The sequence below is a fragment of the Brachionichthys hirsutus genome, unplaced genomic scaffold (genome assembly GCF_040956055.1).
Source record: "Brachionichthys hirsutus isolate HB-005 unplaced genomic scaffold, CSIRO-AGI_Bhir_v1 contig_257, whole genome shotgun sequence".
Lineage (NCBI taxonomy): Eukaryota > Metazoa > Chordata > Actinopteri > Lophiiformes > Brachionichthyidae > Brachionichthys > Brachionichthys hirsutus.
Window position 1 is genome coordinate 160,112 of NW_027180397.1, and position 26,735 is coordinate 186,846.

General features: G+C 44.7%; 3 protein-coding genes across 3 annotated transcripts; all 3 read right to left on the reverse strand.

Annotated features, from left to right (window-relative positions):
* Window positions 1-492: 492 nt before the first annotated feature.
* On the reverse strand, window positions 493-12,830 carry LOC137914612 (TBC1 domain family member 9-like). The gene is made up of 21 exons (XM_068758129.1): window positions 12,710-12,830; window positions 9,328-9,438; window positions 9,101-9,219; window positions 8,376-8,604; window positions 7,930-8,191; window positions 7,636-7,843; window positions 7,246-7,452; window positions 6,967-7,131; window positions 6,504-6,654; window positions 5,257-5,471; window positions 5,043-5,160; window positions 4,670-4,955; window positions 4,411-4,540; window positions 4,205-4,303; window positions 4,025-4,093; window positions 3,499-3,739; window positions 3,285-3,350; window positions 2,940-3,026; window positions 2,638-2,706; window positions 2,240-2,343; window positions 493-2,147 (listed from the first exon to the last, which is right to left on the reverse strand). Exons 1-21 carry the CDS (start codon window positions 12,828-12,830, stop codon window positions 1,359-1,361), a joined length of 3,846 nt encoding a protein of 1,281 aa, XP_068614230.1. The 3' UTR covers window positions 493-1,358.
* A 1,948-nt stretch (window positions 12,831-14,778) lies between these two features.
* Window positions 14,779-16,754, reverse strand: LOC137914608 (aminoacyl tRNA synthase complex-interacting multifunctional protein 1-like). The gene is made up of 4 exons (XM_068758124.1): window positions 16,377-16,754; window positions 15,872-16,063; window positions 15,599-15,767; window positions 14,779-15,256 (listed from the first exon to the last, which is right to left on the reverse strand). Exons 1-4 carry the CDS (start codon window positions 16,752-16,754, stop codon window positions 15,090-15,092), a joined length of 906 nt encoding a protein of 301 aa, XP_068614225.1. The 3' UTR covers window positions 14,779-15,089.
* A 363-nt stretch (window positions 16,755-17,117) lies between these two features.
* LOC137914606 (RING finger protein 150-like) lies at window positions 17,118-26,537 on the reverse strand. Its single transcript, XM_068758123.1, has 7 exons — window positions 26,084-26,537; window positions 22,477-22,727; window positions 21,510-21,581; window positions 21,331-21,413; window positions 21,039-21,135; window positions 20,707-20,911; window positions 17,118-19,800 (listed from the first exon to the last, which is right to left on the reverse strand). The coding sequence occupies exons 1-7, from the start codon at window positions 26,535-26,537 to the stop codon at window positions 19,682-19,684; spliced, it is 1,281 nt and encodes a 426-aa protein (XP_068614224.1). The 3' UTR covers window positions 17,118-19,681.
* Between the last annotated feature and the right edge of the window lie 198 nt (window positions 26,538-26,735).

The following is a 26,735-nucleotide window of genomic DNA, read 5'->3' on the forward strand; positions in this document are numbered from 1 at the left end:
TTGCAGCTGATTGATTGACTCACATCCGGTAGTCTTTTCACTCACGCGTTTTGTTATTCCGTTCTTCTATCGGCTCGTTCCCGGTTGTAATTAAAATGTTTTACTCTCCCGTGCAATTATGATCTCTATTATAGCAAAAGGTGCTCTTAACTTTAAATAAATTAAAGGCACGGAACGCGAGTATTAAGTTGAGAAAGAATGGCGACGTGACCTCGAGACTGGAGTTCACTGTGACGCAAAGAGGAACTTTGTATCACGCTGTTTGTCCTGCAGGGAGTTTCACAATGTGTTAATCTAAGTGAGGGGTTCCCAAGCGGGGGCGTTCGCAGCCTCTGGGGGTGCGAGATAACCTTTCGGTGGGGGGGGGGGGGGATTATGCAATTTAGCAAAAATAAGAAAATAAAAATAAGATGACAGGAAACAGACTGAAAAGTTGATAAACGAGGCCTGAGGTTCTGTGCAGCCTTAAATAAAGCTATACATTTAATTGAATGGAGTTATAAACAATACATCATAATGCAGAATGACACACCTGAACAATTAAAAAAAAATAATAATAATTGCATTTAAAACAAATAAACAGCAATGTAAAGAAATGCACACAGCAAAAACGTCTGATCCTGTGAGTGCAGACTGTAACAACTCGGCAAATAGAAAGCACATTCCTCTCAGGGAATCACATTGTTTAGTTAAAAAAAAGTGCAGACTTCTTTCGTGAGCGTTTTTTAGTTTAATTACGTCTTTCCGCATAAATTATCCTTTGAATTCCTGAACAGCCAGGTGTGAGTTGTTTTCTATTTCTGTGGTGGAAAAAAATATTGTTGCATAATTTTCCCATCACTCTTGTTGGACGGGTTGTTTGTGACTAAAAGACACATAACGAGAGCAAAAACACTTAATAATTATCAGCACATGGAATAGTAGAGTGTGGATTCTACATAGACTATCAATATCCCCAGTCAACAACTGTACTGAATCTGAGGATATTAACGTCTACATAGCCTAAGAGGTACTTGGGATTACCACACAAACAGCTATGTGTAGTATTTTTTATAAAGTACAGCTACTACTATATATTCACAATGATTTTGTATGAGAAAACAATTAACATTAATCTCCTGTTCCCTTTTAGCTGGAGAGAATCTAGTGATTGTTCTAATTAAAGTCATACACATCTGGTAAAATACATTGCCGTGAGCAGTTTTTGGTCACATTCATTCAACGATCATACGCATATCTTTTTTAAATATTTACCTTCATCTCTAAATCTCACAGACATCTGTTTTTTTACATCAGTGACTAATATTCATGTCTCCTTTTTAAAACAGCAAATGTGAAATCTCTCCCTTAAAAAGGCCTCATCCGGACAGCGAGATGTCATAGTCACTCGTTGACAGCAGGGGGCGCCCAACCTTGCGCACATTCTTGGCATTGGTTATGAGAGCTGCCACCTCTACCGGCTTCTCAAAGTAATGCACCAGCGCCTGCTCGGTCAGCACCGAGGCCAGGAACTGCTCGAAAGTGATGGCCCAGTCTTTGTCGATGCTGGTGCTGTGAGGCACCCCCCCACTGTGGGGCCTGCTGTTGTAGGGACGGTCACTTCTTTCACCATTACTGCGCACCAGAACTGTGTCGTCTGCAATGTCCTCACACTGCAGCTTGTCATCCAGCTCATGAGAGCCTGCGCTGAGCACGGAGTAAGACGACATTGAGGCGTCATCGTCTGAGATGAGCATGGCAGATGACGTGGCCGTGTCCTTTGGAGACGAGTCCTCCAGCTTGACGTCTTGCATAGGAGGCAGCTGCCCTGCCCCTTCGTCCCCTTTCCCCTCATCACGGGGACCTGGCTTGCACCCCGGGTCCGCAGGGACAAAGACGTCACACTGGTCCTGCTGCTGCTGGAACACGTGATCAGACATTTCCTCCTGGGTGGGTTTGGGATCTTTGACCTCTCTGCTGTACGTGCTCGGTACTTTTATACCCTCCGTGTTGTGGTCCTTTCTGCCAGAGGAAGAGAAGAGCTTTCCCACCTCTCCCATTTCCAGCAGCAGGCTAGTGACCGTTGCCGTGGCGTGATAGAGCTCCTGCTCTGCAACGTCCTCGCTGAACATGCTGTACAGGGTCTTGCAAAGCTCGATAAACTGACTCTGGAGGAAAACCCACAAGAGGTGTGTTGCACTCAACTTCAACATTATTCTCACACATAAATTAATAATAATACAGGGATGCGCCATCTTACCTGATTGAGTTTGAGTAAGTCTTTTGCGTTTTCTTTCTTGGGTTTCGTCTCTTCGTTCCACAGTTTCAGGTAATTGCGATATTCAGGATTGTTTAGTTTCTTTACTGCAAAGTGTACAAAGAATGCATTTCAATATATGTTCAGGCCTTATAATAAATAATCGTTCATATTTTCTCAGGTAAATAGAAACATTAGGTTGCTCTTACCATAAAAGTTATAACATACAGTGGAAACATATTTAAAACACATTTTACACGGAAATAACTTTCAATACTGTTGAAGGAGCATCACAGGCTTTTCAATGACTTTAAACATCTTGTTAATAATTTCAGTATATCATAGATTTATACATTCAGGCTTTTATGTTCCACTTGCAGTAGCTGACTCTGCTTGCTTACCTTTTTCAGTCTTAAATGTAACTCTGACAAAGCCATCATCTCCCTGATTTCTGCACTTTGAGTCTAGACCTGAGGCGTAAGGACAACCAAAAATCACGTATTATTCGATTCTAGTCGTCAAACTAGCCACTCAGAATTTTCATATTTTCAGCAGCAATTAATCTGTCTCCAACAAACAGCAAATCAAATTACAACAGGTTCACTGAATCACGTTTGTACACATGGGGAATGGGCTTGCACTTCTTGGTTTTGTGGAGAAGGCGCAGTCAGAGCAATAAAATTGTGATGATGGTGTTTCTTACCGATGGATGTTTCTGGAGTAATGTCCTCAAAGAAGTACTGAGTGGCCTCGAAGGCGGAGTCTGGCTCTTCCTGTTTGTGGGTGATTTCTGGGAGGAAAAAAAAAGTAATGCTCTAGTCTAGAGTCTGTCAAGACTAATTTTGTTTTGTATAAAATTGTATGAAAAGAAGCATGGCAAAAGGTTAAAAATCCAAGTTTTAATAAGATTTAGGACATTTAGGAATCTTTTCTGTCGGTTATCCGATTAAAAATAAAAACATGACAAAGATAATCCTGAGAAAGTGATTTCTCCGGTGCAGCGTGATAAAGAGATCAAAGACTTTCTTCCCCCTCGCTGCACACTCACCAGGTATGATGTGCATCTTGTAGAAGAGCTTCAGCTTCTCAGTCAGGTCCCCGTGACAAAGCACACCTGAAACACATCGACGAGCTTTAGAGATCAAACACGTGTGAGCTTTCAGGTGTGATTTATTAACTTGCATATAAAGCTAGCTTTTATTTAAATTAGAATCAAGCCAGTACACTTCAAAAGCATATCCACAACGCCTCACACGTCTCACCTAGGCCACTGATGAACTCCCGAAAATTGACGAGGGCGTCTCCGTTTTTGTCAAGGAGACGGAAGAAGCGTACAGCCAGTGGGTCCGAGTGGGTTCCGTTAGCCCAGGGGAACAGCAGCTTGAACAGACCTTTGAACTGCTCCACGTCGATGCGGTACTGCTCCAGGTAGGGGAGGCTGGGGTCATGACGCTCTGTGGGGTTGCTGCTGCCACCCCAGTAACAGCTGGTCAGGTGCTCCGCCTGCAGGGGGGGGGAGACAGATCGGTCACAGCTGATGACTATGAAATGCAAGTCACAAAATGTTTTTCATGTAAAAGTCAAAAAGTCTTTATACTGGAAGAAAAACTGTAGCGCATACGCTAATTACTTTATTCTACTTGGAGAAAAGAGACTGTTGGATTTCCTGGCTCTGCTTGGCCAGAAGTGTGATCGCAGAACAGAAATTAAGAACTGGATGTACACAAAAAGGACGAGACGGTTCTTTTACAAGGTCCCCATAACATGAATGTTTAAGTTTTACCTCACCTTGAAGAGGACATAGAGCTCCTCCAATTCATCAATACTGAAGGCCGTCTCCGTGACAATGGTTCTCACCTGAAACATGAACATTACTACATGATGAAGTGAAGTTACCAATGACGAAGAAGCCAATGTTCAGAAGTGCAGGTGAGTAATAATGACCAGAGAAGGTCAGTGGATCCTCACCACGTTGCGTTTAGTCGTGTCTTCAATGGTCTGGATGACCCTCAATCTCTGCTTGAAGCGCATCTGCTCAATAACATCGGCTCGGATCGCACCAAATTTCTGGCACACGGGGGAGTAGAAATGGAGATAGTTGAGAATAGAAATAGATGGATGAACCGGGAGGATACCGTACAGGTATAAAGCTCGATGTCACCCAGGTTAAATACCTCGTAGGAGCTGCGGACCAGTTTGAAGATGTCGACCTCTGGGTGCGGTTCTCCATTGTCTGTCAGTAGGGAGTGGAGGTGAGGGATGGGAGGGAGGGTGCTGTCCTTATTGGTCACGCTGTCCAAGTATCTAAAATAAACAAAAGTAAGAAATGTAGAAAATAGCAGCTCAACGGTAAAATCAATATTTATGTCCTGACAATGGTTACTGTCGGTTGCGGTACGTTGCAGGGAAGCCGTCCCTTTCACCTCTCCTTACCTGCCCAGTACCGTCATGGCCTCGCCGTCGTCCTTGCAGCCCAGTAGCTGGTGGATGTTGGAGTGCAGCACGGAGAGAGCCAGCTGAAAGATGACCTTGATGCCGTCGAAGAAGAAGCAGTCCACCACCACCACGGCGCTCTCGAAAGGCATGACCGACAGGAAGAGGGTGAGGAACCAGGAGAGCGAGATAGTGGAGATGACTCCCAGGTCCTGCATGCAGTCGTACAGCTGGGGCACGTATTCGCGGGCGAGCTCTTCGAACACACCCTGATCGACGAGGGCTCCTGAGGAAGAGACCCGGAAACAAAGAGGAAGTTCGGCAAACAGACAAATCACAGGAAGCAATTGACAGACAGATGCTTCATACTGACCGACAACCCTGGTGTTGTAGTAATCAGGCAGCATCCTCTCACAGAGGGCCACAAGCAGCCAAAAAGCCTCCTCTTCTTTGGCGTAGAGCAGCAACACAGACGTTACGATATTCATAGCCTGCGGTGTCGAGGGAGACGATGAAAATCAAGTCACCACGAGGGCTTCGCGGTTTCTGGCGGCTCGCGTCAAACTCAAAACCAGAGGCGCAGATACCTGACAGTATCCAATGTTGGGGTTTCTGAAGGCGTAGGCGGTGAGGACCCGGCGGAGGGCGGCGATGCCCATCTCGTTCTGAAAGGCTGGGTGCTCCGGGAGAGAGCGGTGCAGGTCTCGCTCTATCTCTTCCGTTGCCAGGTTGTATTTTCCCATGGACTTCTCCACCAGATCTTCGTAGTAGCCGGGATGGGTGGTCATCTCGTTGATCGCCCCTAAGGAGAAACACGTGGCGTTTAAAGCTTTGAACCAGCTGCTTTGTCAGATGGCTACAACGATAGGGATCGCTCACAAAAGGTGTCAATAAATATTTCCAACTTGAAGATGATTACATGTTATTAAGCCCCAGATGAGCTAAAATATTATACGCTGCATAGCGATACATCTATTTATGTGAAGCGCGACTGAGATTTATGTTAAACAAGACCGTCCTTCATGGTGTCAAACCCATCCCTCTGTCTGTCTTATTGAAGGCAGCATTATGAACTGTACCACAAACCGCACTGGCGCCTTGGATGCTAAATATGATGCTTATTTGTTGTGTCATTCCAGTTTGACAAGGTTGTTATTTTTGCTTTCAGGTTTGCCAAACTGGTTTATCTGTGTCAGATAAGCGTGGTAAAAAAAAAAGAAAAGAAACATCATGTGAGAGAATCGTGAAAGGAAAGCTCAGTGGGTGCAAGGAAGTGCAACTAAGGTAAAGCACTGTCGCTGTGACAACGGTCAGGTGAGTGGATCACCAGGGTCCACCAGAATATGCAATCGAATCCCACCCTCAATATAGATCACATGTTTCAGGATGCGTCTCAAACCGACCGGTGGATCGAGCGATCTGTCGGTTACATGGTGTATAATCATGTTTAATGATCTTTTATTAGATGCTTGTGTATTTAAGTTGCATACACAACAGCAAAGCATTATCCATTCTGAATTTAGCAGCTTGCAGTCTAGAATAATCGTAATAATTATGGACACAAATGAATCTTTGCTGCGTCTTCATTAAGGCAGCAGTAAAGAAAGAACTCCGGCTGTGCTCATGCATGTATTTGTGCCTCAAATCGACTGTTCGTTTTGTTGCTGCGTCATGTGCCCGAAATACGTCTCATGCCACATAATGTCTGATTAAGTCTGGCCGTGTAGCGTGCTGGGTGTGGCTTCGTCTGAACTGCAACGTTGCAACTGATATCTCGTGGTGCATTATGTGTTAAGTCTGCGGTTATCTCAGGCATGCCTGAATGCAGACTCACCGGAGAAGAGCAGCCAGAGCTCTCCTCTCATGTTTTCAGGAATCCCCTTGAGTACCAGCTCCTTGGTCTTCTCGGTCCGGTACATGCACACCCCCTGTCCGTACTCTGTGAAGTGGTTCTTCCATGCTTGCTCCTTCAGGAACTCCTTCGCCTGCGCAAAGAGGGAAGACAGTGATGTAATAGCCAAAGAGAAATTACTCAATAATGCAGGGGTTAATGTCAAAATTAATTGAACTCAAAGCTCCGGCGGTATTTGCATATAATCTTGTAGCAAAAATAGTTTTAGCTATTCCGTTTAAATCCTCCATGCATCTTTATCGTCACACATTTTTTTTTACAGAACTATAACTCGTATTGTGATTTAAGGAAAGCAAAATGTATAATTTGACAAAGAGTAGCTCTATTTCCTTCTATGCTTATCGATATTATATGCTGTTAATTGGAAAGAAAGTCATTAACGCACCAGTTTGGGATTAAATTCTTCAGGTGAGCGGCGGCGGTACATGGTCATGAGGGCTTGCGTTGCCGTGGGAACGCTGCTGTCGTTCAGGTTAAAGGTTCGCTCACTCTCAGAGCCCAAACTGTGCGGTGGGCTGCTGGAGAGCATGGATCCATGCTGAGAGTAAACCTGGAGGGATACACATTAGTCACCTTTACTACTGGTCTTTATAATAAATATTTTGTGTTTACTCGCAGCGCCCCTCTAAAAAAAGAACGGATGAATTCAGGTAATATTCCTCACCTCGTCATCGGAGCTGTTCTGGCTGCCGGTGAGTTCCTTCTCGAGGTAGATCTTGGAGGTGGTCTGCTGCAGGAAGTCAGAAATCCTCTGGACCAGGAAGTCTCGGTCCTTCAGGTTAGCAAACAGGAAAGTCATGCGATTCTTGGTACTGATGGAAAGAGGGCTGGGAAGCACGTTGGAGCTGTCTGCCTTCTCCACAATGGTCACCTGGAAAAACAGTTGCAATCCCAGTTCAAGCAAACAATGCAACAAATGAGAGCGTAACGCTTTGGCGTTTTATTTCAGCAGCACTGCGAGCTGCCGTTTCCATCACGGTGCTGAGAAGACTTCAAAATCTACCATCTTGCAAGAGGTTCATGTACATATACACGTTTAGACGGAGCAGGTCACCTCTCGTAGCGGGATGATGAGGCTACACAGCGTCTCTTCTTTGCTGATGAAGCAGATGTAGTTGGTGGACACGAACATCTGCCCCAGGATGTGCCTCTTGTTGAAGGGCGTCCACAAGGTGCAGCCTGTGTGTCCGTCCAGCTTTTCATCTTTGGGCAGACGAAAGAGAGCGCGGTAACGCTCACTCTTAGCTCTTGCGTCCAAATCCCTACAGGGAGAAAAATGAATCATGAATCGATCTATTTGTTATTGATAAGCACACCTGATTGCTCTCCAAATTGGGTCTTTTCTCACCTCTTCAGTGCAGAAACCTTCTTGGGGGACTTCTTCTTGAGCTTGGGCAGGGAGCGGTCCTGCTCAAAGCCTTTGTTGTCCAGGAGCTGACGCATGGCGATGTTGGCCAGCTGTTCCGCCAGCTTAAAGGTCTCGTTGATGTTGAGGAAGACGGAGAACACGTGCTCGTTGATGCGAGTGCTCACCTTGATCGCATCGGGCAGCAGGAGGGTGGCGCTCTTCTCGAGCTGCGTGATGTCTGCCCAGCGAACCACCAGCTTGGCTGAAATTTGAAAAAAGGACATAATTGACAAGACCGATCGGCGGAGCAGTCGCCATCGGGATGCGGTTCGCCAAGTCAAACCACAAAAAAGGGCATCGGCTGATGGCAGGTAACAAACAGACGGGACTCCAGAGACATGAAGAGGAAATGATGCATTCAGGATCATAATGCTGATGTTTCCAACCTTCTTTTCCCAGTAAGTAGGAGTAGAAGCAGAGGTGGTTGATGCTGAGGTAGAGCCACCCCTGGCGTGGCACCTTGCCCTTCCAGAAGCTGCAGGAGTAATAGTTAACCAGCTTCTCCTCTTCCGGCATCCCAAAAAGCTTCCGAAACTTGTTACTGGCCTCCTTGAACTTATCTGTGTCATCGTCCTCTTTGACGTCATGGTTTTTATTGTACTCTGCAATGATCCCCTGAGGCAAGACGAAAAGGGAGACAGAGTGAGGCGTTGAGCTAGGATACCGATAGTTGCGGCAGCAGACTTGCTGATCCAAGTTATTTAATTGAATATTCATATTCGTAACAGTAAAAGCACAAAATATTTTTCACGAGCTGATGACAATTGTGATACATTTTTGTGGAGATCCCTTTTATTCTCTCAAATGTGCTGGATGGGGGACGTTTTTGTCCAATTTTAGCCTCACACATTTCAAGAAATGTGTCCTAAGATAGGACATTTTAAAAGTGAGCCACAGCAACAGCGGCTGGAGGTAGTTGTCTGAAGGTGCACGGTCAGGTGTTGGGCATGTTCAAATATGCATGTCTGAAGGGCAGCCCATCACCACTGTGGATTTGAGGGTGTCACCTCAGCCATCTTACCCATGCTACATTACAAGAAGAGGCACACGTGGATGGTGGATGGCGCCCTTGAGACTGCAGTGGTGTAACAACTCAATAAAATGTCATCACCTGGACCTTTCCTTTGACAAAGGTGGTGATGTCATTCTCATTCTCAAAGATGGAGAGCGTCTGCAGCAGGTTATGTTCCAGCCATTCCCAGTGCTCTGTGATCTCTTTACGGGAGGTTCCTGCACAAAAGTGAGACAGGAAAGAGCGTGAACTAAGAGATAACTGTCAATTTAGGTCTGGGCTACATGCACATTTAAAGACAAGTTACTGGGGGCATTTTCACATACCGTGAGCAATGGTCCAGTAAACTAGGGAGTCTGGAGTCTGGTATAGGATCCGATACGGGGCCATACGAGCACTGGAATCCAAGACGACGTCCAGGGTACCGACGAGCAAACCTGCAAGAGTCCACATTACTGCTGTCAAAGACCGCAAATAAGAGAAGCACTAAGGATATTAAGAATGCATCACTCCAAAGAAAGAAGACATGAAGTACATTAGTACGTTCAAGCCACTTTATTATGATCGATCAAATAGGAGGCTTGAAGATGTGATGCTGCGTCGCCTCGTGCCACCTTGATGCTCAACCCTGGAAACCGACTCCAAGGGCTTGGAATCATGTTTTTATCAACTGCAGTCTGAGTTCTCAGTCAAAAAGGCCATTTTCAGTAAAGCTGGTTCCATATCAATATTTCAACTACAAGCTTTTCCTTTCACAATTCCATGAAAGCCATTGAAAATGACTCTAAATCCACATTATCACCGCTACATACTGCATGTCTGTCTCCACCCTGCTCTGACTCACTATCTCAGTTTATAAACCTTTATCAGGTGACTTTGCTTGTGATATGACTGTTATTGACTATCAGCCAAAAGAGATTATGACATCCTGGAACCTCAAATAACCTTGAGTTGGTAATTAATAACAAAATCACATTTCATTTTGAACCCTGCAGGCGGCTATACGGACGCTTTGATGCCATTGTCTCAGCAGATGCAGGCCTGTTGGTGAATATTTTAGATTAGGTATATTTTCATTTGCCTTGACAGATGGGTTATTTTTGTTCAGCGCCTCATCAGAGCAAACCCAGAATGAGTCACACGGAGAGAGGCCGAGGGGAGGGACGGGAGACAAGAGAGTGAAGCTGAAACATTTTTTTTATTTCATGTGTCGTAATGAAAGACAAAATAAATTAAAAATAATCATTTGAATCTTGCAAGCTGAAAAATCATATTGTTCTGGTATTACTTTAGTATTTTTAAAGAAGAATACATATTGTGAAATATACATTATGCATGTTCAGGCTTAAATTACGATTTTTTCGTTGAATCAGCACCGCTGTCCCCCAACTTAGAAGTTAGAATGATCCTAAAATGCTTAAGAAACAAACCAGAAGAAGAAGAAAAAGGCAGGTGGGCTGTGATGTTTCTGACCCCAATACATTTAGTTAGCTTATCACTGCCGTGCCAAACGTTATTGATACGTGTGTCACATGTTGGGTCCTGTCATGAGACATTCACTGCAGCACTTGACTCTGGATGGAAGACGGCAACAACAAAAAACGACACTCGACAAAGCTGAACTGTGTTGTCACAGTGGAACGAATAGATAATGAGGCCTGACACTGTGGTTTAATTCCTTTGAGAGAAAAATACAAGCTGCTGTTGGGGAGCGTGAAGACAACTTCCTCTTTCATCAACGGAGATCACAAGTTTGAAGGGAGCAGAACATTTTAGTATTCGCTCATAAGCGGAACTCGCAGGTGACTTTTTAATGCGACGGTCAGATGCCTCAAAAAGCATCCCGTGATGTGTCAAAGTGAAATACGGCTATCCGATGCGATTCTCACGCAAAAGCTGCAACTTCAGGCTGCAAACTGTACTGCATTCAATTAAACGAATGGTTCAGTTTACAGTGGAGTTTTAACACGGGGAAGCCGAGGCGTTCCACTCGAGGGGAGGCCACTAAAGACATCAAGCAAAACAGGAAAACACAAACAGCGAGGAAGCTGCACATTTACATGTTAAATGTGCGTTTGCTAAAACCCCCGAGTGCCGCATTAAGACACGGAACCATGGGCCGCCTGTTCCAACTCACACCTCTGCCTTCACAGCGATGGCGCCTTTCCACACATGCCGTGCGAGTGGGTGCACAACCTACAAAACAAACACACAGCAGTGACTGACATGTGTTCCAGCTCTTTTTTCTGGGGCCTGGGAATACAAGAGAAGAAGCAAATCATGTGATGCTTCCCACAAACAAAAACAAGACAACAGCTTCCTATTATTAAGGCAAGGCGAACACGGCCTTCCCTGAAACGCTGCCGTTTCTCTCTCACTTAAAAAACGATAAACTAAACCAAGGAAAGGCCTACTTGTTTTTGCTTGCATCCTCTCTTCTGTCATAAACCCCCGATTGTGTATTATACGACTTCCTTTAAAGTCCCCTCTGAGATGATTGACAATGTTTATGTCCCCGTAGAGACAACAGAGACACTGGACGTTCTGAACGAGCTGCAGCTACTGCACATTGCACCATTTAAATCCTGCAGCTTTGTTTCTGCATCTGTAAAACGCTCGTGTTTCTGGTGTTGCTGACTGTTTCTCATTTCCATACGGACGGACCGAGAGCCGAGCGCCAACTGGCACAAAGTGCAAGTCAGCAAGCCCAGCATTTATGAGACTGAGATGGGGAATTATTCATATATAAAGGGTGAGATCCCAGACATTACAGCCTCACACTGCTGCATGCGTGTCTGAATAAAGCTTTATTACGCAAACCACAGATGCGTTTGCTGTTTATACCCCACATTCTATCTTTGCAAGGAAATGTATAATGCATTGAATCCACCCTGATCAAACGCGGATAGAAGCCTTTAAATAATCTGCGTCTCTACTGCTTCATTTGTGAGATTCTTTACACAGAAAGTTGAACATGAACTGTTAAAACCTCTCTGGGCCTATCGGGATCATTAAAACGTCTTATGGATGATACTTATTGAATTTACCGTACCGCCCGACACTTCAAATATGGAGATATTTATCATTTATTGATGCGATAAGATACTTGAAGTTTCTAATACCATTCGAATTCAACCCGATGCGCTGCTCTATCCATACATTATTTGTTGTCTCCTCCTTCCTCCTCCTCCTCCCTCCTCCTCCCTCCTGCTGCTGGACCCAGAGGGAGGAGGAGGGAGGAGGAGGAGGAGGAGGAGGGGAATGATTCAGCACGAGAAAAACAGATCCTCTGTCGTCGAGCCTTTAACATGATGTTGTTTATATTGTGTTCCCGGTAAACAGCTGATTCCCACGGCGGGCATTTAACCGGGATGTGATCCACTAGTGTGGATCAGTGATCGGTGATCAGTGATCAGTGATCAGTCACCGGGAGGCGGGCGCGCCGGACTCGCTAATGTTCGATCAAAAAGGTGTTTAAACGCAAGTGAACTAATGAAGCGCCTCCAGGTGAAAGGCTACCTGGTTGGTCACGTGATCCCGCAACCATCCATGCGCTTCCTGATGTCTGTCCACTGCAAAACAAAAACACTCCACCTGCGCGTCATATTCCACGCCGCGCTCTATCGGCGGTCACGTTTTCCTCATCAGTAATCGATACGGATATTGATTGTAAATACTGATCCATGGTAGTGTAACGACAGCACTCACCCGCCAGCCCTCCGCCGCCGTCCCCGTGGCCCTTCCGCTTCTGGAGGATGAAGTAGGGATTGGCTCTCTCGGTGATCCACAGCGCGCCCGCCAGCAGCACGTCTCCGGGACTGACCCACATGATGAAGACGCGGTCCTACTGACCGGCCATCAAATCTGCTATAATAGATTATTCTAACCGGGGTGGAGGCCCGACCGTCTCCGCCATGGACTGTTTAAATAACGCTCGAATGACCGGGCGACAGTAATGCGCGCACGGAGGTAAACCTGCGCGTCGCGGCGCGTCACGGCTCGTCTCGCCCTCCTTTGTGTGTCCCTTAATATTCATTCATTTCTTGCGGGCAGGCAGAGCAGCCGGACTCGGTTTGCGTCCGCGCAGCGCTGGATCGGTCTTTATTGTGCGCGCTCCGGGGGCAGGTGCGTTCCGGTCCGGGGGGGGGGGGGGGGGGACGGACGCGTAAAAACAGCTCGAAATGAACCGAAAACAGTCCTCGGGCTCCTCGAGCTGCAACGTCCGTCCGTGTGGAGAGATATCAAGTCGAGAGAACCACGGCGCGGCCTCCTCCTCCTCCTCCTCTTCTTCCTCGCGCACGCAGTATAAAGCGAGCCGTCTGTCCAGGGCGCGACGTCAGCGGCGCGTCGGGAGGGGGGGTTAATTATTAAACACACCAGCCTGTTAAATTCGAACCGTCCACGTTTATATTACTCTTTATTTAATCTGAGATGTGAACATTATTTCTTATATTACATACATTATATTTATGAATGGGTCGTTGTTGTTTGCGTGTTGATGAGTCACCCGACACGTGATGGGGGTTCTTAGTCGCTCTTTTTGCCTTCTGTCAGTTTATCCGTTCATACTTTTTATTTTTCTGTATGTATTTGGGTCATCTGCGTTTTACTGTTGAATGGACCCTCCTGGAAAAGCAGCCATACTTTATCAAACATAAATTGACTTGAAATTAAACTGGAGAACATATTTGACGCATTTCTCCTCTCGTCAAAGAGGCTCCTTCAGTTCTGAGAGGCTTGTCGAGAATAAACAAAGAAGGGACCGAAACCTCCGAGGCAATCAGACTATTAGCATTTCTTTTATGAATGCTAATACTCCCCTGCAGCCATGAAACCTGACTTACAAACCCCCTGGAGTCATAGGGTGAAGGGTTGGACTGGGGGGGCGGGGGTAGAAATACAGTACTGTACTACAGCTGTGTGTTTTTGTCAGGGTTTCCTGTACTTTCAAAAACAGGATGTGTAGGTTGGTTCAGATCGACTGAAACACAGCTTCATTGTTTCCAGACTTTCCCCTGCAGTAAACAGACCTCACGCCTCCAGGACTGACTCCCCCACATCAGCTTTTATTGTCCAGCGTGGCTTCCTCTGTGGTTTGGTTGAGGGGGCAACATGACCTTAAAATCAAAGATCCATGACCTTTTAACATCAGCCGGAATACAAAAAAGAATCAGACCAAAGAAGAAAACGATCAACGACACGGGGCTGATACTAAGATGGGATTTCTTCTGGTACCTGAGAAACAACATTCAGAGCCTCTCCTTCTGCCTTATGATGTGGTGCAACCCGTCAAAATGAAAAGTTCAGCAACATTCCGTCTCATTTACCGGGAACACTGCAGCCGTGTTCTTGTTCTTTGTTTCTGTTCTTCTTTAAAAAGAAGGGGGAAGAACTTTGCGCGTCTTATTTTTCCATCTTTATCAATTTTTGGTTTCATTTTGGCCTAAAAAAAAAACAACAGATGGATTTATTTAAAAAACAAGGCATGTTGGTTTATTTTTGGCCCGCCAAACAATAAATAGTAATGAATGGATGCCGACGAAGGCTGTTCTGACATGAGGTCGGCATGGTAGCAGGGAGACCACTTAGCATTGGACTGTATCGGCCTGCTGGACTGCGCACATGTAGTCTCAAGATAACAGTGACACCCCATATATATACATATATATACACACACACAAAAACATTCATTCACTTGAGAAAATGTTTTACAACATTCTAGAATTGACAAAATAATTAGAAAAAAAACTCATTTTTATTCAGGACATCTGAATATTATTTTGAAATTAATTATTTACTAAAGATGTTGAGATTATCTCGTTAATTAAGAAAGAAACATAATTCATGGCAAAATAAAATTCATTTTTCCTGAAACAACAACATCAACATCTCGCTAATTCAGAAAAACAAACTTCTTCAATAAATACACAACTTAAACATGTTCACAAAAATTAACAGCACAGTTCCACGTCATTCCAACAGAGGGCACCATACTTCTCTCCACTTTTGCAGGCACCAATGGAATGAAAATGCAGTTTACCCTCTTCTGGAAAGGTTACACCCCGTTGCACCGATCTGCTCTGTACCTTTATTTGATCTGAGCATCGCTCATGGTTCGGGCTTTGCACGCTCCCCTGCTGGCGACTTCGAAAGCGGCTCCCTTGTAAGTCGCGACACACTGGCTGTCCGTCCGGAGGTCGGGCTGAATCTGCTCCCAAACCCTCTTCTGGGGATTCAGCTCTTTGTCTGGTTTGCCTACAATCAAGAAATCAGTTGAGTTCGTTAAGGGGGGAAAAAAAAAAAAACCCTCCTTTGTTCTCACTCCACTCGTCCTTCACAGGTCCAGGACTGACAGCGTAAATGTACTCGGCTAACCGACTCAGAACAGCAGAACATCCCAGCCACTTGGGAACGCCTTTCCCAAAGATTAGGAAAACATGGCTGCAAGGATTTGCTCCCACTCAGCCACAGGAAATCAGCCTGGCTCAAACAGACAACATGCATGCTTTCAGAGCATCTTGTTGGGAATGATAGTTCTCATTTTCACATTTCAGGGCAGTAATTCTTCTGTGTTTTTTAGGGTGCGTCAATCCGTACCTGGGAAGCCCTGGAAAGTGACCCTGTCCCCCGACATCGCTCCACTTGGAGGATCAAGGATTTCCACCTTGTCCGGCGAGCTGGCACACATGATCATAGCCTGGGACTCGACTCCCCTCACCTTAACCGGCTTCAGGTTACAAAGCAGGACGGCCATCCGGTTCTGCATCTGCACGAAGGTCAGGGGATACATTTATTTTGAAAGTACAGTATTTATTACACGACTCATAAGAAATAGATTGAGTTTTTTTGGGGGGGGCTGTGGTACCGTACCTGGTCCACAGGTACGTGTTTGGCTAACCGACTGACCACAGTCCTCGGAGCAGCCTCTCCCACATCGACCTGCAGCTCATGTAGACTGTTGTCTTGAAGCTGCATCGCCACGACGATACGTCCAACGCGCAGATCCAGGCGAGACACGTCTACCGTGGCCTCGCCTTCATCTGCTTGCCTCATCTCTTCCTTCTCTGCTGCAAAAGAACGACAAGTATTCTTAAAATAAATGTGGAAATGAAACAGAAAAACATGGATTTTTAAAATGTCTGAATAACGCAGTGTTTCTTTACACTTTGGGCAATGGAAATCTGATATTTGAGTAGCAGACTTTTATTGGTGTTCAGAATGGGGAGCATATTCCGGTGAGCTAATGCTACAGACACGCCTTCCTGCATTCTGCAGCCAATAATATCATTTTTATCTCTTTGATTTAACACAAGTGTCCTTCAGCCTCCTGTTATTGGACTGCCGAGTCCACTCCCCGACCTCCCGACCTCCCGACCTCACCTCCGGGCTTGCTGTACGTGCACACCCGGCCCCGGAAGCCCATCTCGTGAAGCTCCCGGCGGACGGTCCTCACGCTGACTTGGGCCCCGGAAGCGGTGTTGAACTCGGTGGTGAGAGCTTTCACCGTCGGTAAACGACCTCCCAGCGCGACTTCCTCCAGCACTTGGCGGTGCTCCTCCTTCAGCTTGTGCGGCCGCCCGCTCCGGGGCAGAGCCGTCGTGGCCCCTTCGCGTTTCCACCTCAGAATCACGGCGCTCACCGTGGACCGCGGGAGGCCCACCAACGTGGAAATCTCACGGACCGACTTGCTGCACATGTAACAGCCGACGACGGTCCCCCGCTGGAAGTCGCTGAGCTCCCCACGACGACCCATGATGAGCGCAGATAGATTCCTAAACACGCACTTCCTTATTTCTTCTTCTATGGTTTTTTTGGGCAATGTGTTCCATTTACTGCCCCCTAGCGGATGGAAATCACAAAGCGCCTCAAAGTCGAAGAATTAAATGAAATACTGTACACAGCACAACTGGATCTGCTATTCCAGATAGCCACATTATTAGTAATTTGTTAATAAACTACTGATGATAAACACATGACTTCAAATCCTAATTGTTTTTTTTAAAGGTCAATTAATTAGTTGGTGTTACTTACACTGTTGACATAAAAACTAAAAACCTTATTCCAATTTCTCAAAACTAAACATTCATCTTGGAAAAAGAAAGACAGACACAGCTGATGATACTTATAGTTCTTTTATAATACAAAATAGCAATGCTGTTATTTTTTTTGCTGGGCATAACACACACACACACACACACATACACAACAATACAGATGCAAGGTCACAATAATATATAATAAGCAACAAACAAGTCAGGTGCCATTTTAAATATCCTCTTTCTCCAAAGCGGAACATAAAAGTCTTCCTCGAGTCACAGCGTAAAGCCACTCCCCAGCCAATGGAGGAATAAAGTGCAATATAGGAATGTTTACACAAAAAAGAAAAATAAGCCACAAGGAGGAAACACTAAATGTGTAATAGTCTCGATCAACAAGGTTAATTAAATTAATTATTGTTGGGTTACACGCTATCTTGCAGGCCCATAATTTCAGAGCAAAATTCCACAACAACTTTACTCCACTTTATTTGGAACTAATTACAAGGGAACACAGTCAGTGCTTAATTTCCCTGATGAGTGTTTAATGCACACCAGGTCATTTATTTTAACATTTCTTTCACTTTGATTTATTCATACCAGAGACGCCTTACAGTTTCTAAACTGCCCAGTGAAAAGAAGGTCTTAATCCACCTTTTCGCTAAACGCCATTAATCAGACAGTATTCTGGCACAATTGAAGGATCTGACATGAAACAAGTGCACTTTGTTCTAACTGATCGTTTTCCACCCAAACCAAATCAAGTCAGATGGTGACAGTGTTTGTGAGGAAATGTAAGCAGGTGTCTTAAAGCACATTACGCAAGGGGGATGAGGAGTATTGTGCTGCATGATGTGATTTTAAAGTACGGAGGCTCAGTAGGTCCAGATTGGTCTGATAACTATCTGTATCTCTATATTGTGCTGGTGGGAATGACAGTCATCCTCCACCTTAGATTAATGTATAGTTAGAGGTACAACCGGTTGTGCGTATGAAAAGTAAAAATTAAATTTTACATTCATGTATGCAGGGGTGATGCTACCACTAATTTTAAATTGTGTTTAAATTGTAATGAAGATTCTTGTCAACCGGCTGCAACATGGAACATTTCCATAATGCTGTCAGAATCAACATTATTTTTGAATTATTTTTGAAGTCTCAACAAACCAGCAGCCTCACACACATGTAAAGAAATAAAGAATTACAACATGCCCCTCCTAAACCAACCTCTGAATAATTTGTGCCTACATTCTATAAATGATCAGATAGGGACTGTGCAAACCTTCCCATTATATAACGGAGTCCCAGGTGGCCACGGGAAATAAAGGAAACAATGACTGGAAGTGAAAAATCGCCAGTAATTTCCACTGGTTCCATTGCCTCAGCCAGTAAGTCTGTGTTTCATCAGTGTGCAAGAGCGCAGGAATGTGAGAAGAAAATTAGCCTCTCGACTTTTGCAGACCGAGAATTAAGATTTTGAGATGTTTTCTGAGAAAATAACTGTGAAAACCTCAGACTCATACCACACCAGCGCACATCTCTGTCCTTTTCCACAAACACAGACCCATTTATTTCTGAGGAGGATTTCATTTTAGGATTCCTGTATGCTTGACAGCAAAAAAATACTACTGATAATATTGGCACAAACAGCTGCTGACAGATTTACATCGGCAGGCTAAGCACATCCGTCCAGATGATTTGGTAGAGACAACTGCCGTCTGTATTTAGCAGCAAGGAGAACAGGGAACATTTTTCTCTCGGCAGACAGCGGGGGGGGGGGGGGGGGGGGATCACCGGCATTGTGTGTTGCAATAGCTCGGAAATCAGCAGCAGTTTCAGGAGGACAGAGGTGGACATCGCTTCAAACTTCTCGTAGCAAGCTGTGATTGCCAAACGTGAGGACCGATCTATTTAACTTGTTTGTGTGTGAATATTTCCTCGGAGCAACAGGAATATTCATTCAGTTAAATAGAGGACAGAAATTAAGATCTAACAAATTAATAAGAGGGACACTAACATTTAGGAAAGCAGAAAATACAGCACACCTATTCCAACTCTTCCAATGCCACAGGGACAAATTAAATTAAAGCTTCAGGTTTAGAAAGGGCAATAACAGAAATTCTATGTTAAAGAATTGCTCGAGGGAATTTCACACCGGCTGTTAGGGCCGGCCGATACTCAGTAGGTTCAATACTTGCTGTATCCCTTCACAGGACACTCACCTCTGGACGTTGGCAGTGATCTTATACCAAGAAATCGAACGTTTTGCACCAATTAAAGCTGTAAACTGGAAACAGGGAGGCCTGCTGGCCCTGTGCTTTCATATTTTCAGGAGTGAGGAGAAAGTATTTTATTCTTCCCAGCACCAAGGGTTACGTTGTGGTATATATTTCAGCTAGCTTAAGGATGTGAACAGATAACTCCGATTCCCTATCACGTCACCATAACAACCAAACCAACACAACGGTGAGGTGTGACGGCTAAAGGACGAGCACGCATTTGCTTATCTTCTGAGAGGGCCTGTCTTCTGGGGGCTGAAGTCGAGGCGGACCTCTGGCGGCCTCTGCTCACTCCGTCCTGCTTCTTCTTCTTCTTCTTCTTCTTTTCCTGGCGATCGCTTCCTTTATTTTCAGTCCTGCTTGGCTCAGGATTTGGACACCTGGCATTCCGGCTCAGCGGACAGGTGGACTTCAGACACGCCAACCTCCACGCCCGTGAGGATGGACGTGTCTGAATCGCTGCCGAGTGGCGGCTGGTGTTCACCTGAGAGGGGAGGAGGGGAAGACATTCATTACGTGACGTGTCCTTCGTTGAAGTTTGAGTTTTTTTAGCGCCTGACCGATCAGTTTGTTCATCTCGTATTATCTGCCCGTCAGCGACGCCGGTCCTGTTAGCTCATCGGTCTCATGACAGGACTGGATGAGACAATCTGTTTGCTAAGAACCCAAAAGTAAAGACGGCTCTTTTTGCTCACAGCTTCTTCCAACTGCCCCAGGGAAGAGCACAAGCAAATACACGACTCCAAATTAATGTATTTATTTCCCCAATGGCAAGTATTTAACATAACAATTAAAAATCTACATGGTTGAATTTCCATTTTTTTTTCCAAACGCAAATAGCAGAGCCTGTATTTGCAGAGAATAAAAACATTTTATTATTGCTTTTTGTTCTTTATTAATAAAACTTCAAAATAATGAATGCCAAATGATAATCTTCCCCCTTTTATTCATTCAGCCACAGGTAGGATCGGTGTTATAAATGCATGGGACTTCCTGCTTCTGCATCTGTTTTTGACATCACATGCTAGAGTGGATAGTTAGTAGGCAGTATCAGTCACAAGACAAAACAGCAGCCGTCAGGTATTTGTACAAGGGGAAATTTCCAACATTGTAAATACTTGAGTGGTTGCATGTTAGATTTAAGTTTGGATAAAAGGGGAAAAATTTTTTTATTCTTCTTTGCTTAGGATGATCCCAAATTCAGAGCTTGATGGCCAGCTTACTTAAAAATATGATCCCTCTGGGAAATCCTCTGGAAGATAAGAAGTTAGAAAATATTGCTTCTTTTTGCAGACGTTTTAGGAGGCCCACACATTCCTTTTTAATGCAAGCAATATGTCAAAAAGTCAGCTCATTATCTCCATGCTGTGAAAGTGTGACTTTTACTCACTGGTGGTGATGATGTGGCTCTGCGTTTCCGTCTCTGCATATGGTAGGAGTTGCTGTAGGCCTGCAGCTCTTCCAGCTGGATCCAGGACCTCGAAGCTCTCTGTGCTAACTGTGATGTCACTCGCCCCGCTGATGGGGTAGGCGGGCTGACCCACTATGGACATCTCGTAGTCTGGATGAACATCATCTGAACAATCTGCATTAATCTGGAACATGTAAAACGTGTCTTTAGAGGATTGACGTGCATACAATGATTGTTTAGAGCTTCTAGAATTAATCCTAAGACTAACATATATATATTTTTTAAATATGCATGCATGCAAAGGATCTTACTGGGATTCCTAAAGCTTTGAGGATGTTCATTTTACACATGGGGCATGTCCGGTGGTCTTGTAGCCATGGGTCAACACAGTTTTTATGGAATACATGTCTAACCAAACAAGAATGCAGAAAACAAATAATAAAACAGCTGCAAACAAATCCCAGTGGAATTAAAATATGTAAGACTCTGCAGCTATGGGACGTCTGCAAACTTAATGCCATAATGTACTCAACAAAGATGCCTACTTTTACAGTAACAGTACAGTATGTACAACAAGAATCAGGTGTAAAAATACAAACTTACCTGCATGGTAAAACCCTGACAACATCATTCGGCTTATAGCCCTCGATGCAAACTGCACAGCTGTCGAAGTCAGACTCCGTCTCCTGAAACGCAGAAGACCGGCAGACAAAAACATTATGAATGCATGTACAGTATACTTATAGACTCGCTGCTGTTTGCAGTGTGGGAACATCATTTACCTTGTCTCCCTTTTTAATGGTGTACACTTGTAGCTTACTGATTGCCTTTTTGGCAGCATCTCCCAAACGTCTCTGCAGACATAAAAAACAAAATCTCTATTACTGACCTCGGCCAACCTTTGAATACTGGTCAAAACCACGAGTGATATGCAGATATCTCATTGTTCTGTTCAGTCCATTCTGCATATTAAATAAAAACAAATGAAAGCAAGGCAGAACCGTCTTCAATTGTCTGTCAAGCAAACCGATCAGAGCAAATAAACAGGCTAGAAGTAGATCCAGAGTACAGACAGTAAGTCAGTTACTTTTAAAATGAATGTCCATGCTGTCCGTATGGGTGAAGGGTATTAAGGAAGCTATAATATTAAGGATGAGACCAAAACTGTCTGGAAATATCTTTTTTAGATGTATGGATTTCCTGCAAACTAATCAACCATCTCATTGTGTCCTGAAAAAGGAAGGAAAACAATGTTTGCAGAACAGATGGTGAGAGTTTAACAGACTGGATAGACAAACACAATAAATACTAAACACACCAACTCATTTTAATTAAATGCAGAACCCTGGGAGCAAATTGAGAGCAGATTTGTTCAATATGGTTGAACATAAATGAATACAATTCCAAGGCGAGAACAAAAACAATGGTCGTCACGGCAACGGCCCCTATCATAACAGGCGCTGATTTATGGACGTCACAAGAACGTCAGAGGCAGCCATTCATGGTAAAACCATGGCAATATAATTCAAAAGGCCAGACAGCGCAGCAGGATGACGGTTCACTGGCTCGCCACGTCCGTGATCGGGAAGCCGTCAGTCTGAGTCTGACCTTCCAGCCTGACAGAGCAGACAGTAGACGGAAACAAGCAAGGCCCAATTAAACGGGTTAGAATGCAGCACCACGACACAGTCAGCATCCATTCGTAGGCAGATGAGAATCACCTGACAGTTGGAGTGTACACCGTCATACCTGGTTGCGGTCCCGTTCATTTGCGTAGCGGAATCTTTGGATGTAGTAGAAGACGAGCCAGGCGAGGGAGATGATCATGAGAACTATGAAGGAGATGGAGACAAACACCACTGACGTTCTGCTAACGTACTTCTGCAGGTTGCGGGTTCCTATGGTGATGTGCACGGTGATCATGACCTGCTTGTCCAGCAAGGTCGCAATCTCACGACCTTTAGCCTCTGGAATCATAATAGCCACAACGTTGCCCGTCCCTGCACACAAAAACACCAGTCAGACGCAGACAGCTGACCGACCTCAGAATCCAACTCACAGAAATGTTTTCCTACATCTGCATGCGCAGGTAACAGGTCATCACGAAGACACTTTGCTTTCTATTTATCAAAACATAAATATAACTTTGTCGCATGATGACGAAACACTATTACTGCATTTGGTCCTGAGTAAAAATAACAGGCTCCAGTCGGACACTCAGTACATCTTATTCCTCCTGCCGCCTGCTTTTGGCTGCACGGGGTCTCACCGGCTCCCTGCGGTGCATCCCCTTTTATAACAGTAGCCATAAACAGTAGGTATCTTCCAACATGCCATCACAGCATCTTTTTTTTGCAGCATACCAGACACACAAAACTCCAAAAATACTCAGGCAAGGTATAAAGATCTGCGCAGTATATTCTGGGGTGAAAACAACTGTTTTGTGAATATGTGCTCCATTTTGTAGGAGTCACTTGCAAGCATTGATTGCTTGTAATACTCGCAAATCTCTTTATGCAATAGGATTGTGGTCTGTATCTGCAGCTGCTGCATTTTATACGACCAAGGATGAGAAGTCACAATGAAATCCTGTCTTGGAATGGTATTATTTTCATGCATATATGCAGGAATGAGCCTAAATCATGCAAACATCTGCAGTTATTGAACAAAAGTAACCTGATTATTATAGTCGCAACAGTAAAATTATGATAGTTTAAAGTAGAGTTATTGACAATTAAACAAACGCTCTATTTTTTCTTCCTTCATTCAGGGTATTTGTAGAAATGGGTGCAAAGCACTTCATCTGCATAGCTATAACCGCTCTGTTCATTCATGTTCCACTGAGAGGACTTTGTCTACACGCTATGTAAAAATCTTCTCTGATCAGATACAGGGGTCCAAGAGAAAGAGGACAATCTATTGTCTTTTGTCGTTGATGCAGCTTTAATTAGAATGGCGCTCATGAACCAGTATTTAATGGTGTCAGTTGATGCTACTTTGCTGGGGGGGCTGCCTCGTTCACATGCAATGCTTTCAGAGCAACCAGCTTCAGTTTCAGAGTCCACTTCGACTTTGGAAAAGGCACAAGAAGACGTGAAAGATTTCCCTAAGCCTCGGCTCTGAGCTCCTTTTTCTGCTCCCTGTGATGCAGATAGAGCAGACAGAAATAGCTGCTGCTAAAATAAGAGGGCACCGTGTGACACCGAGGATGGACTTGTTAGGTGTGGAAGTGGGGAGGAATAAACACTGAATGAGGTAATGATGTCAGCGGACACCAGGCCACTCGTTTCATAAGCAGGCTTTTGGTGTGGGTAAGGCTATGGCACAGATTACAACATAATTAGCTGGTGACCTCTTTGGTATCGACCATGTGCTGACCTAAATATGACAGTTACACAAAGCCGGCTACACAGGAAGGTCAGCGAAAGAAGTCTTAGACTCATCAAGTGAAGTTTGACATTTTGGATACTGATACTCTCGTACAGATAGATTCTGCTTCCAGGTAGTAGCAGTGAGCATAATAAAAAAACCTGCAGCTTTGTAAAGTAAAAGACAAAACCCCTTCATCACAGGTGATACCCTTGCACCCCTTCATGGGGTAAAGTCCCCCGGTTGAAGTTAAAGACGTAACCACAACGCCAGCTCACATAACAGTTCCACTTTGCAGAGGAGGGTTTTGACTTGTGCACAGAAATGATATAGTGACGTCACCGCTCTTATGCTTCATTTACTTCTGCGTGACTCATCTAGGGATTAAATGAGAGTTTAATTGGAGCGATGCGGACGTACGGTTCAAGGTTGACACTGACGCCACTCAGCTTTAAATATTAAAGTCAGGCCTTGAGACTTTTCTGGCTCTTAGCAGTCCAAATGTGTTGGTTCTGGAAAGGAAGGTGTTTCATTCAAGAGAGTCAATTTGAGTAAACACTATAAGAGCTTGGCATAAACAAGAGTCTTTCTATCATGACACATGCCTGGGTGAAAACCATTTTTTTTAAAGGCCTGTATGTGATTATCAACCCTTTTTGTTTGAACATCCGTTTTCTGTACTGCTCCTTTTGTTGAGCTGACTTCCGTTCAGTGTGTGCCGTTGTCTGGTCAGGTGTAAGGGAGGCTCTGCTACACCACACCTTTATGAAAACGAGCTCTAATTACCAATGGAAATACAGGTACAGGTGGAAACGAAGCTCTGCTTGCTGAAGAGCGCGTCACAAATAATACATTTAATACAGGAAAAAAACTCACTTTATTTTAAGGCGATACTGTGAGTCTTTTAGTTATGCTAAACTTTGTCTTAGTCTAAAATAGCTATTACATTACATGTCTGATCCTTTACTAGAGGAAAAATAATAATACATTAATGGAAAATAACTGGATGTGGACAACATGCATTTAAATTGATATTATTAATTATTATATAGGAAAACTGAGACGGGCAAACACGACTCTGGCATAGACTATAATCACCTGCTGCCGTTTGTGAGTGACTCGTGAATTTGTTGGCAAGCAACACAAATTACTTTGCTGGATGTTAATTTCACCGAGAAGAGAACATTCTGAACTGATCACAGCGAAAAGGTTTTTCAGTCTTGCCGTCAACACAACGTTTTTCCACATTTAGGTACTTGATATTTAGCTATCTGTACACAAAGTCCACATATGTGTTCTTTTATTTCTCTGAAGCTAGATTGTGGAAGTATCCAACCCAGGAAAACATCTCACACCCTTCCTTGAGGTCTCGGTCCAAAGTTACTGATCTAAAACACGCATTGCCCGACATCACAGACAGACAGATCGTCCGTTGTTGCCGCGGTGCTTGTTCTTAATCCATTATCCAGACTATCTTTGCAGCAATTATTTCTGTGAAAGCAGAACCCAGTGTCATTAATAACTGCGTCCAAATAATTCCTTATTATTATTATCATCAGAATTTTAGCCTGTCTTCTGTTTGTGTTTAGACAACTTTAATTGTCTTTTAGAAATGAAAAAAAAAATAAATAAAAAAAAAATAGAGGAATTTTGTGTCTGCGCATTGGAACTCAGGCATCACAATAGTTTAAATAATGTCCCATCCAGGTTTTGTCATATCATAACACAATGACACAGAGAGATAAAAAAATGAAATAAAAGAACTTAAAAGACCTACAGCCATTTAAAATCAGTGGATCAGTCGATTTGCTTTGAAGTATTGAGAATGTTTCTCCTAAAGTGTTTGTTGTTGAACCCTACGAGCCTTCAGCAGGGAATAAAAACACAATCATGTGTTTCCATCACTGAAGCTAAAGTTCTATCCTGCAGACCCCATCGGGCCTCGGGACGGGACACGTGACCGACCTGTTGGCGGACTCGCCCTTACCTGGATGGGGCATCGTTATCGTGTCGTTGGCACCGACGGAGCCCGTGTTGTATATGACAACCGCAGAGGCGTTGAGGTGCGCCACATTCCGGATCTTCTCTCGGTACGTGCAGTTCCCCGCAGCCACCAGCGCCACCACGGTGCTGTTGGGAGACGCGGCGGGGAACCTGACGTGGGGGCCGCACGCCTGTCTGTCCTGGGGGAGGGACGGCACCACGGCCAGACCTCTCGCTTCTTTCTTGGGCGAGTGTTCGCCATACCGACCGCACTCGGTTTTCTCCGTCTTGACCTCCGAGGTGACGGGGTCTCGATAGGTGATGCTGACAAACGCCGTGTACCATTCCTCCTTCTCCGCCACCGTGAAGTCCAGACACAGCAAGTGGACGAAACAGAACGACAGCAGCCACGTCGAGAGAGCCAGGCTGCGGCAAGCGCGGATGAGAGACGGTGCCATTGGCGAATGTGCGTGGCAAAGCTCCGGGTCCGTTTTTACAGGGGGCACGGGTGAAAACATTCACCGAACACAGGCGGGGTGTGACGTAGCAGGCGTGCGCATCGCGTCATATTCTGTAAAAGGACGGACTCTCTGTGTTGTTGCTTTCTGTCCTCGCTCTGGATTGGTTCCGCGCTCGTTTCCACGTGACCGGGGCGT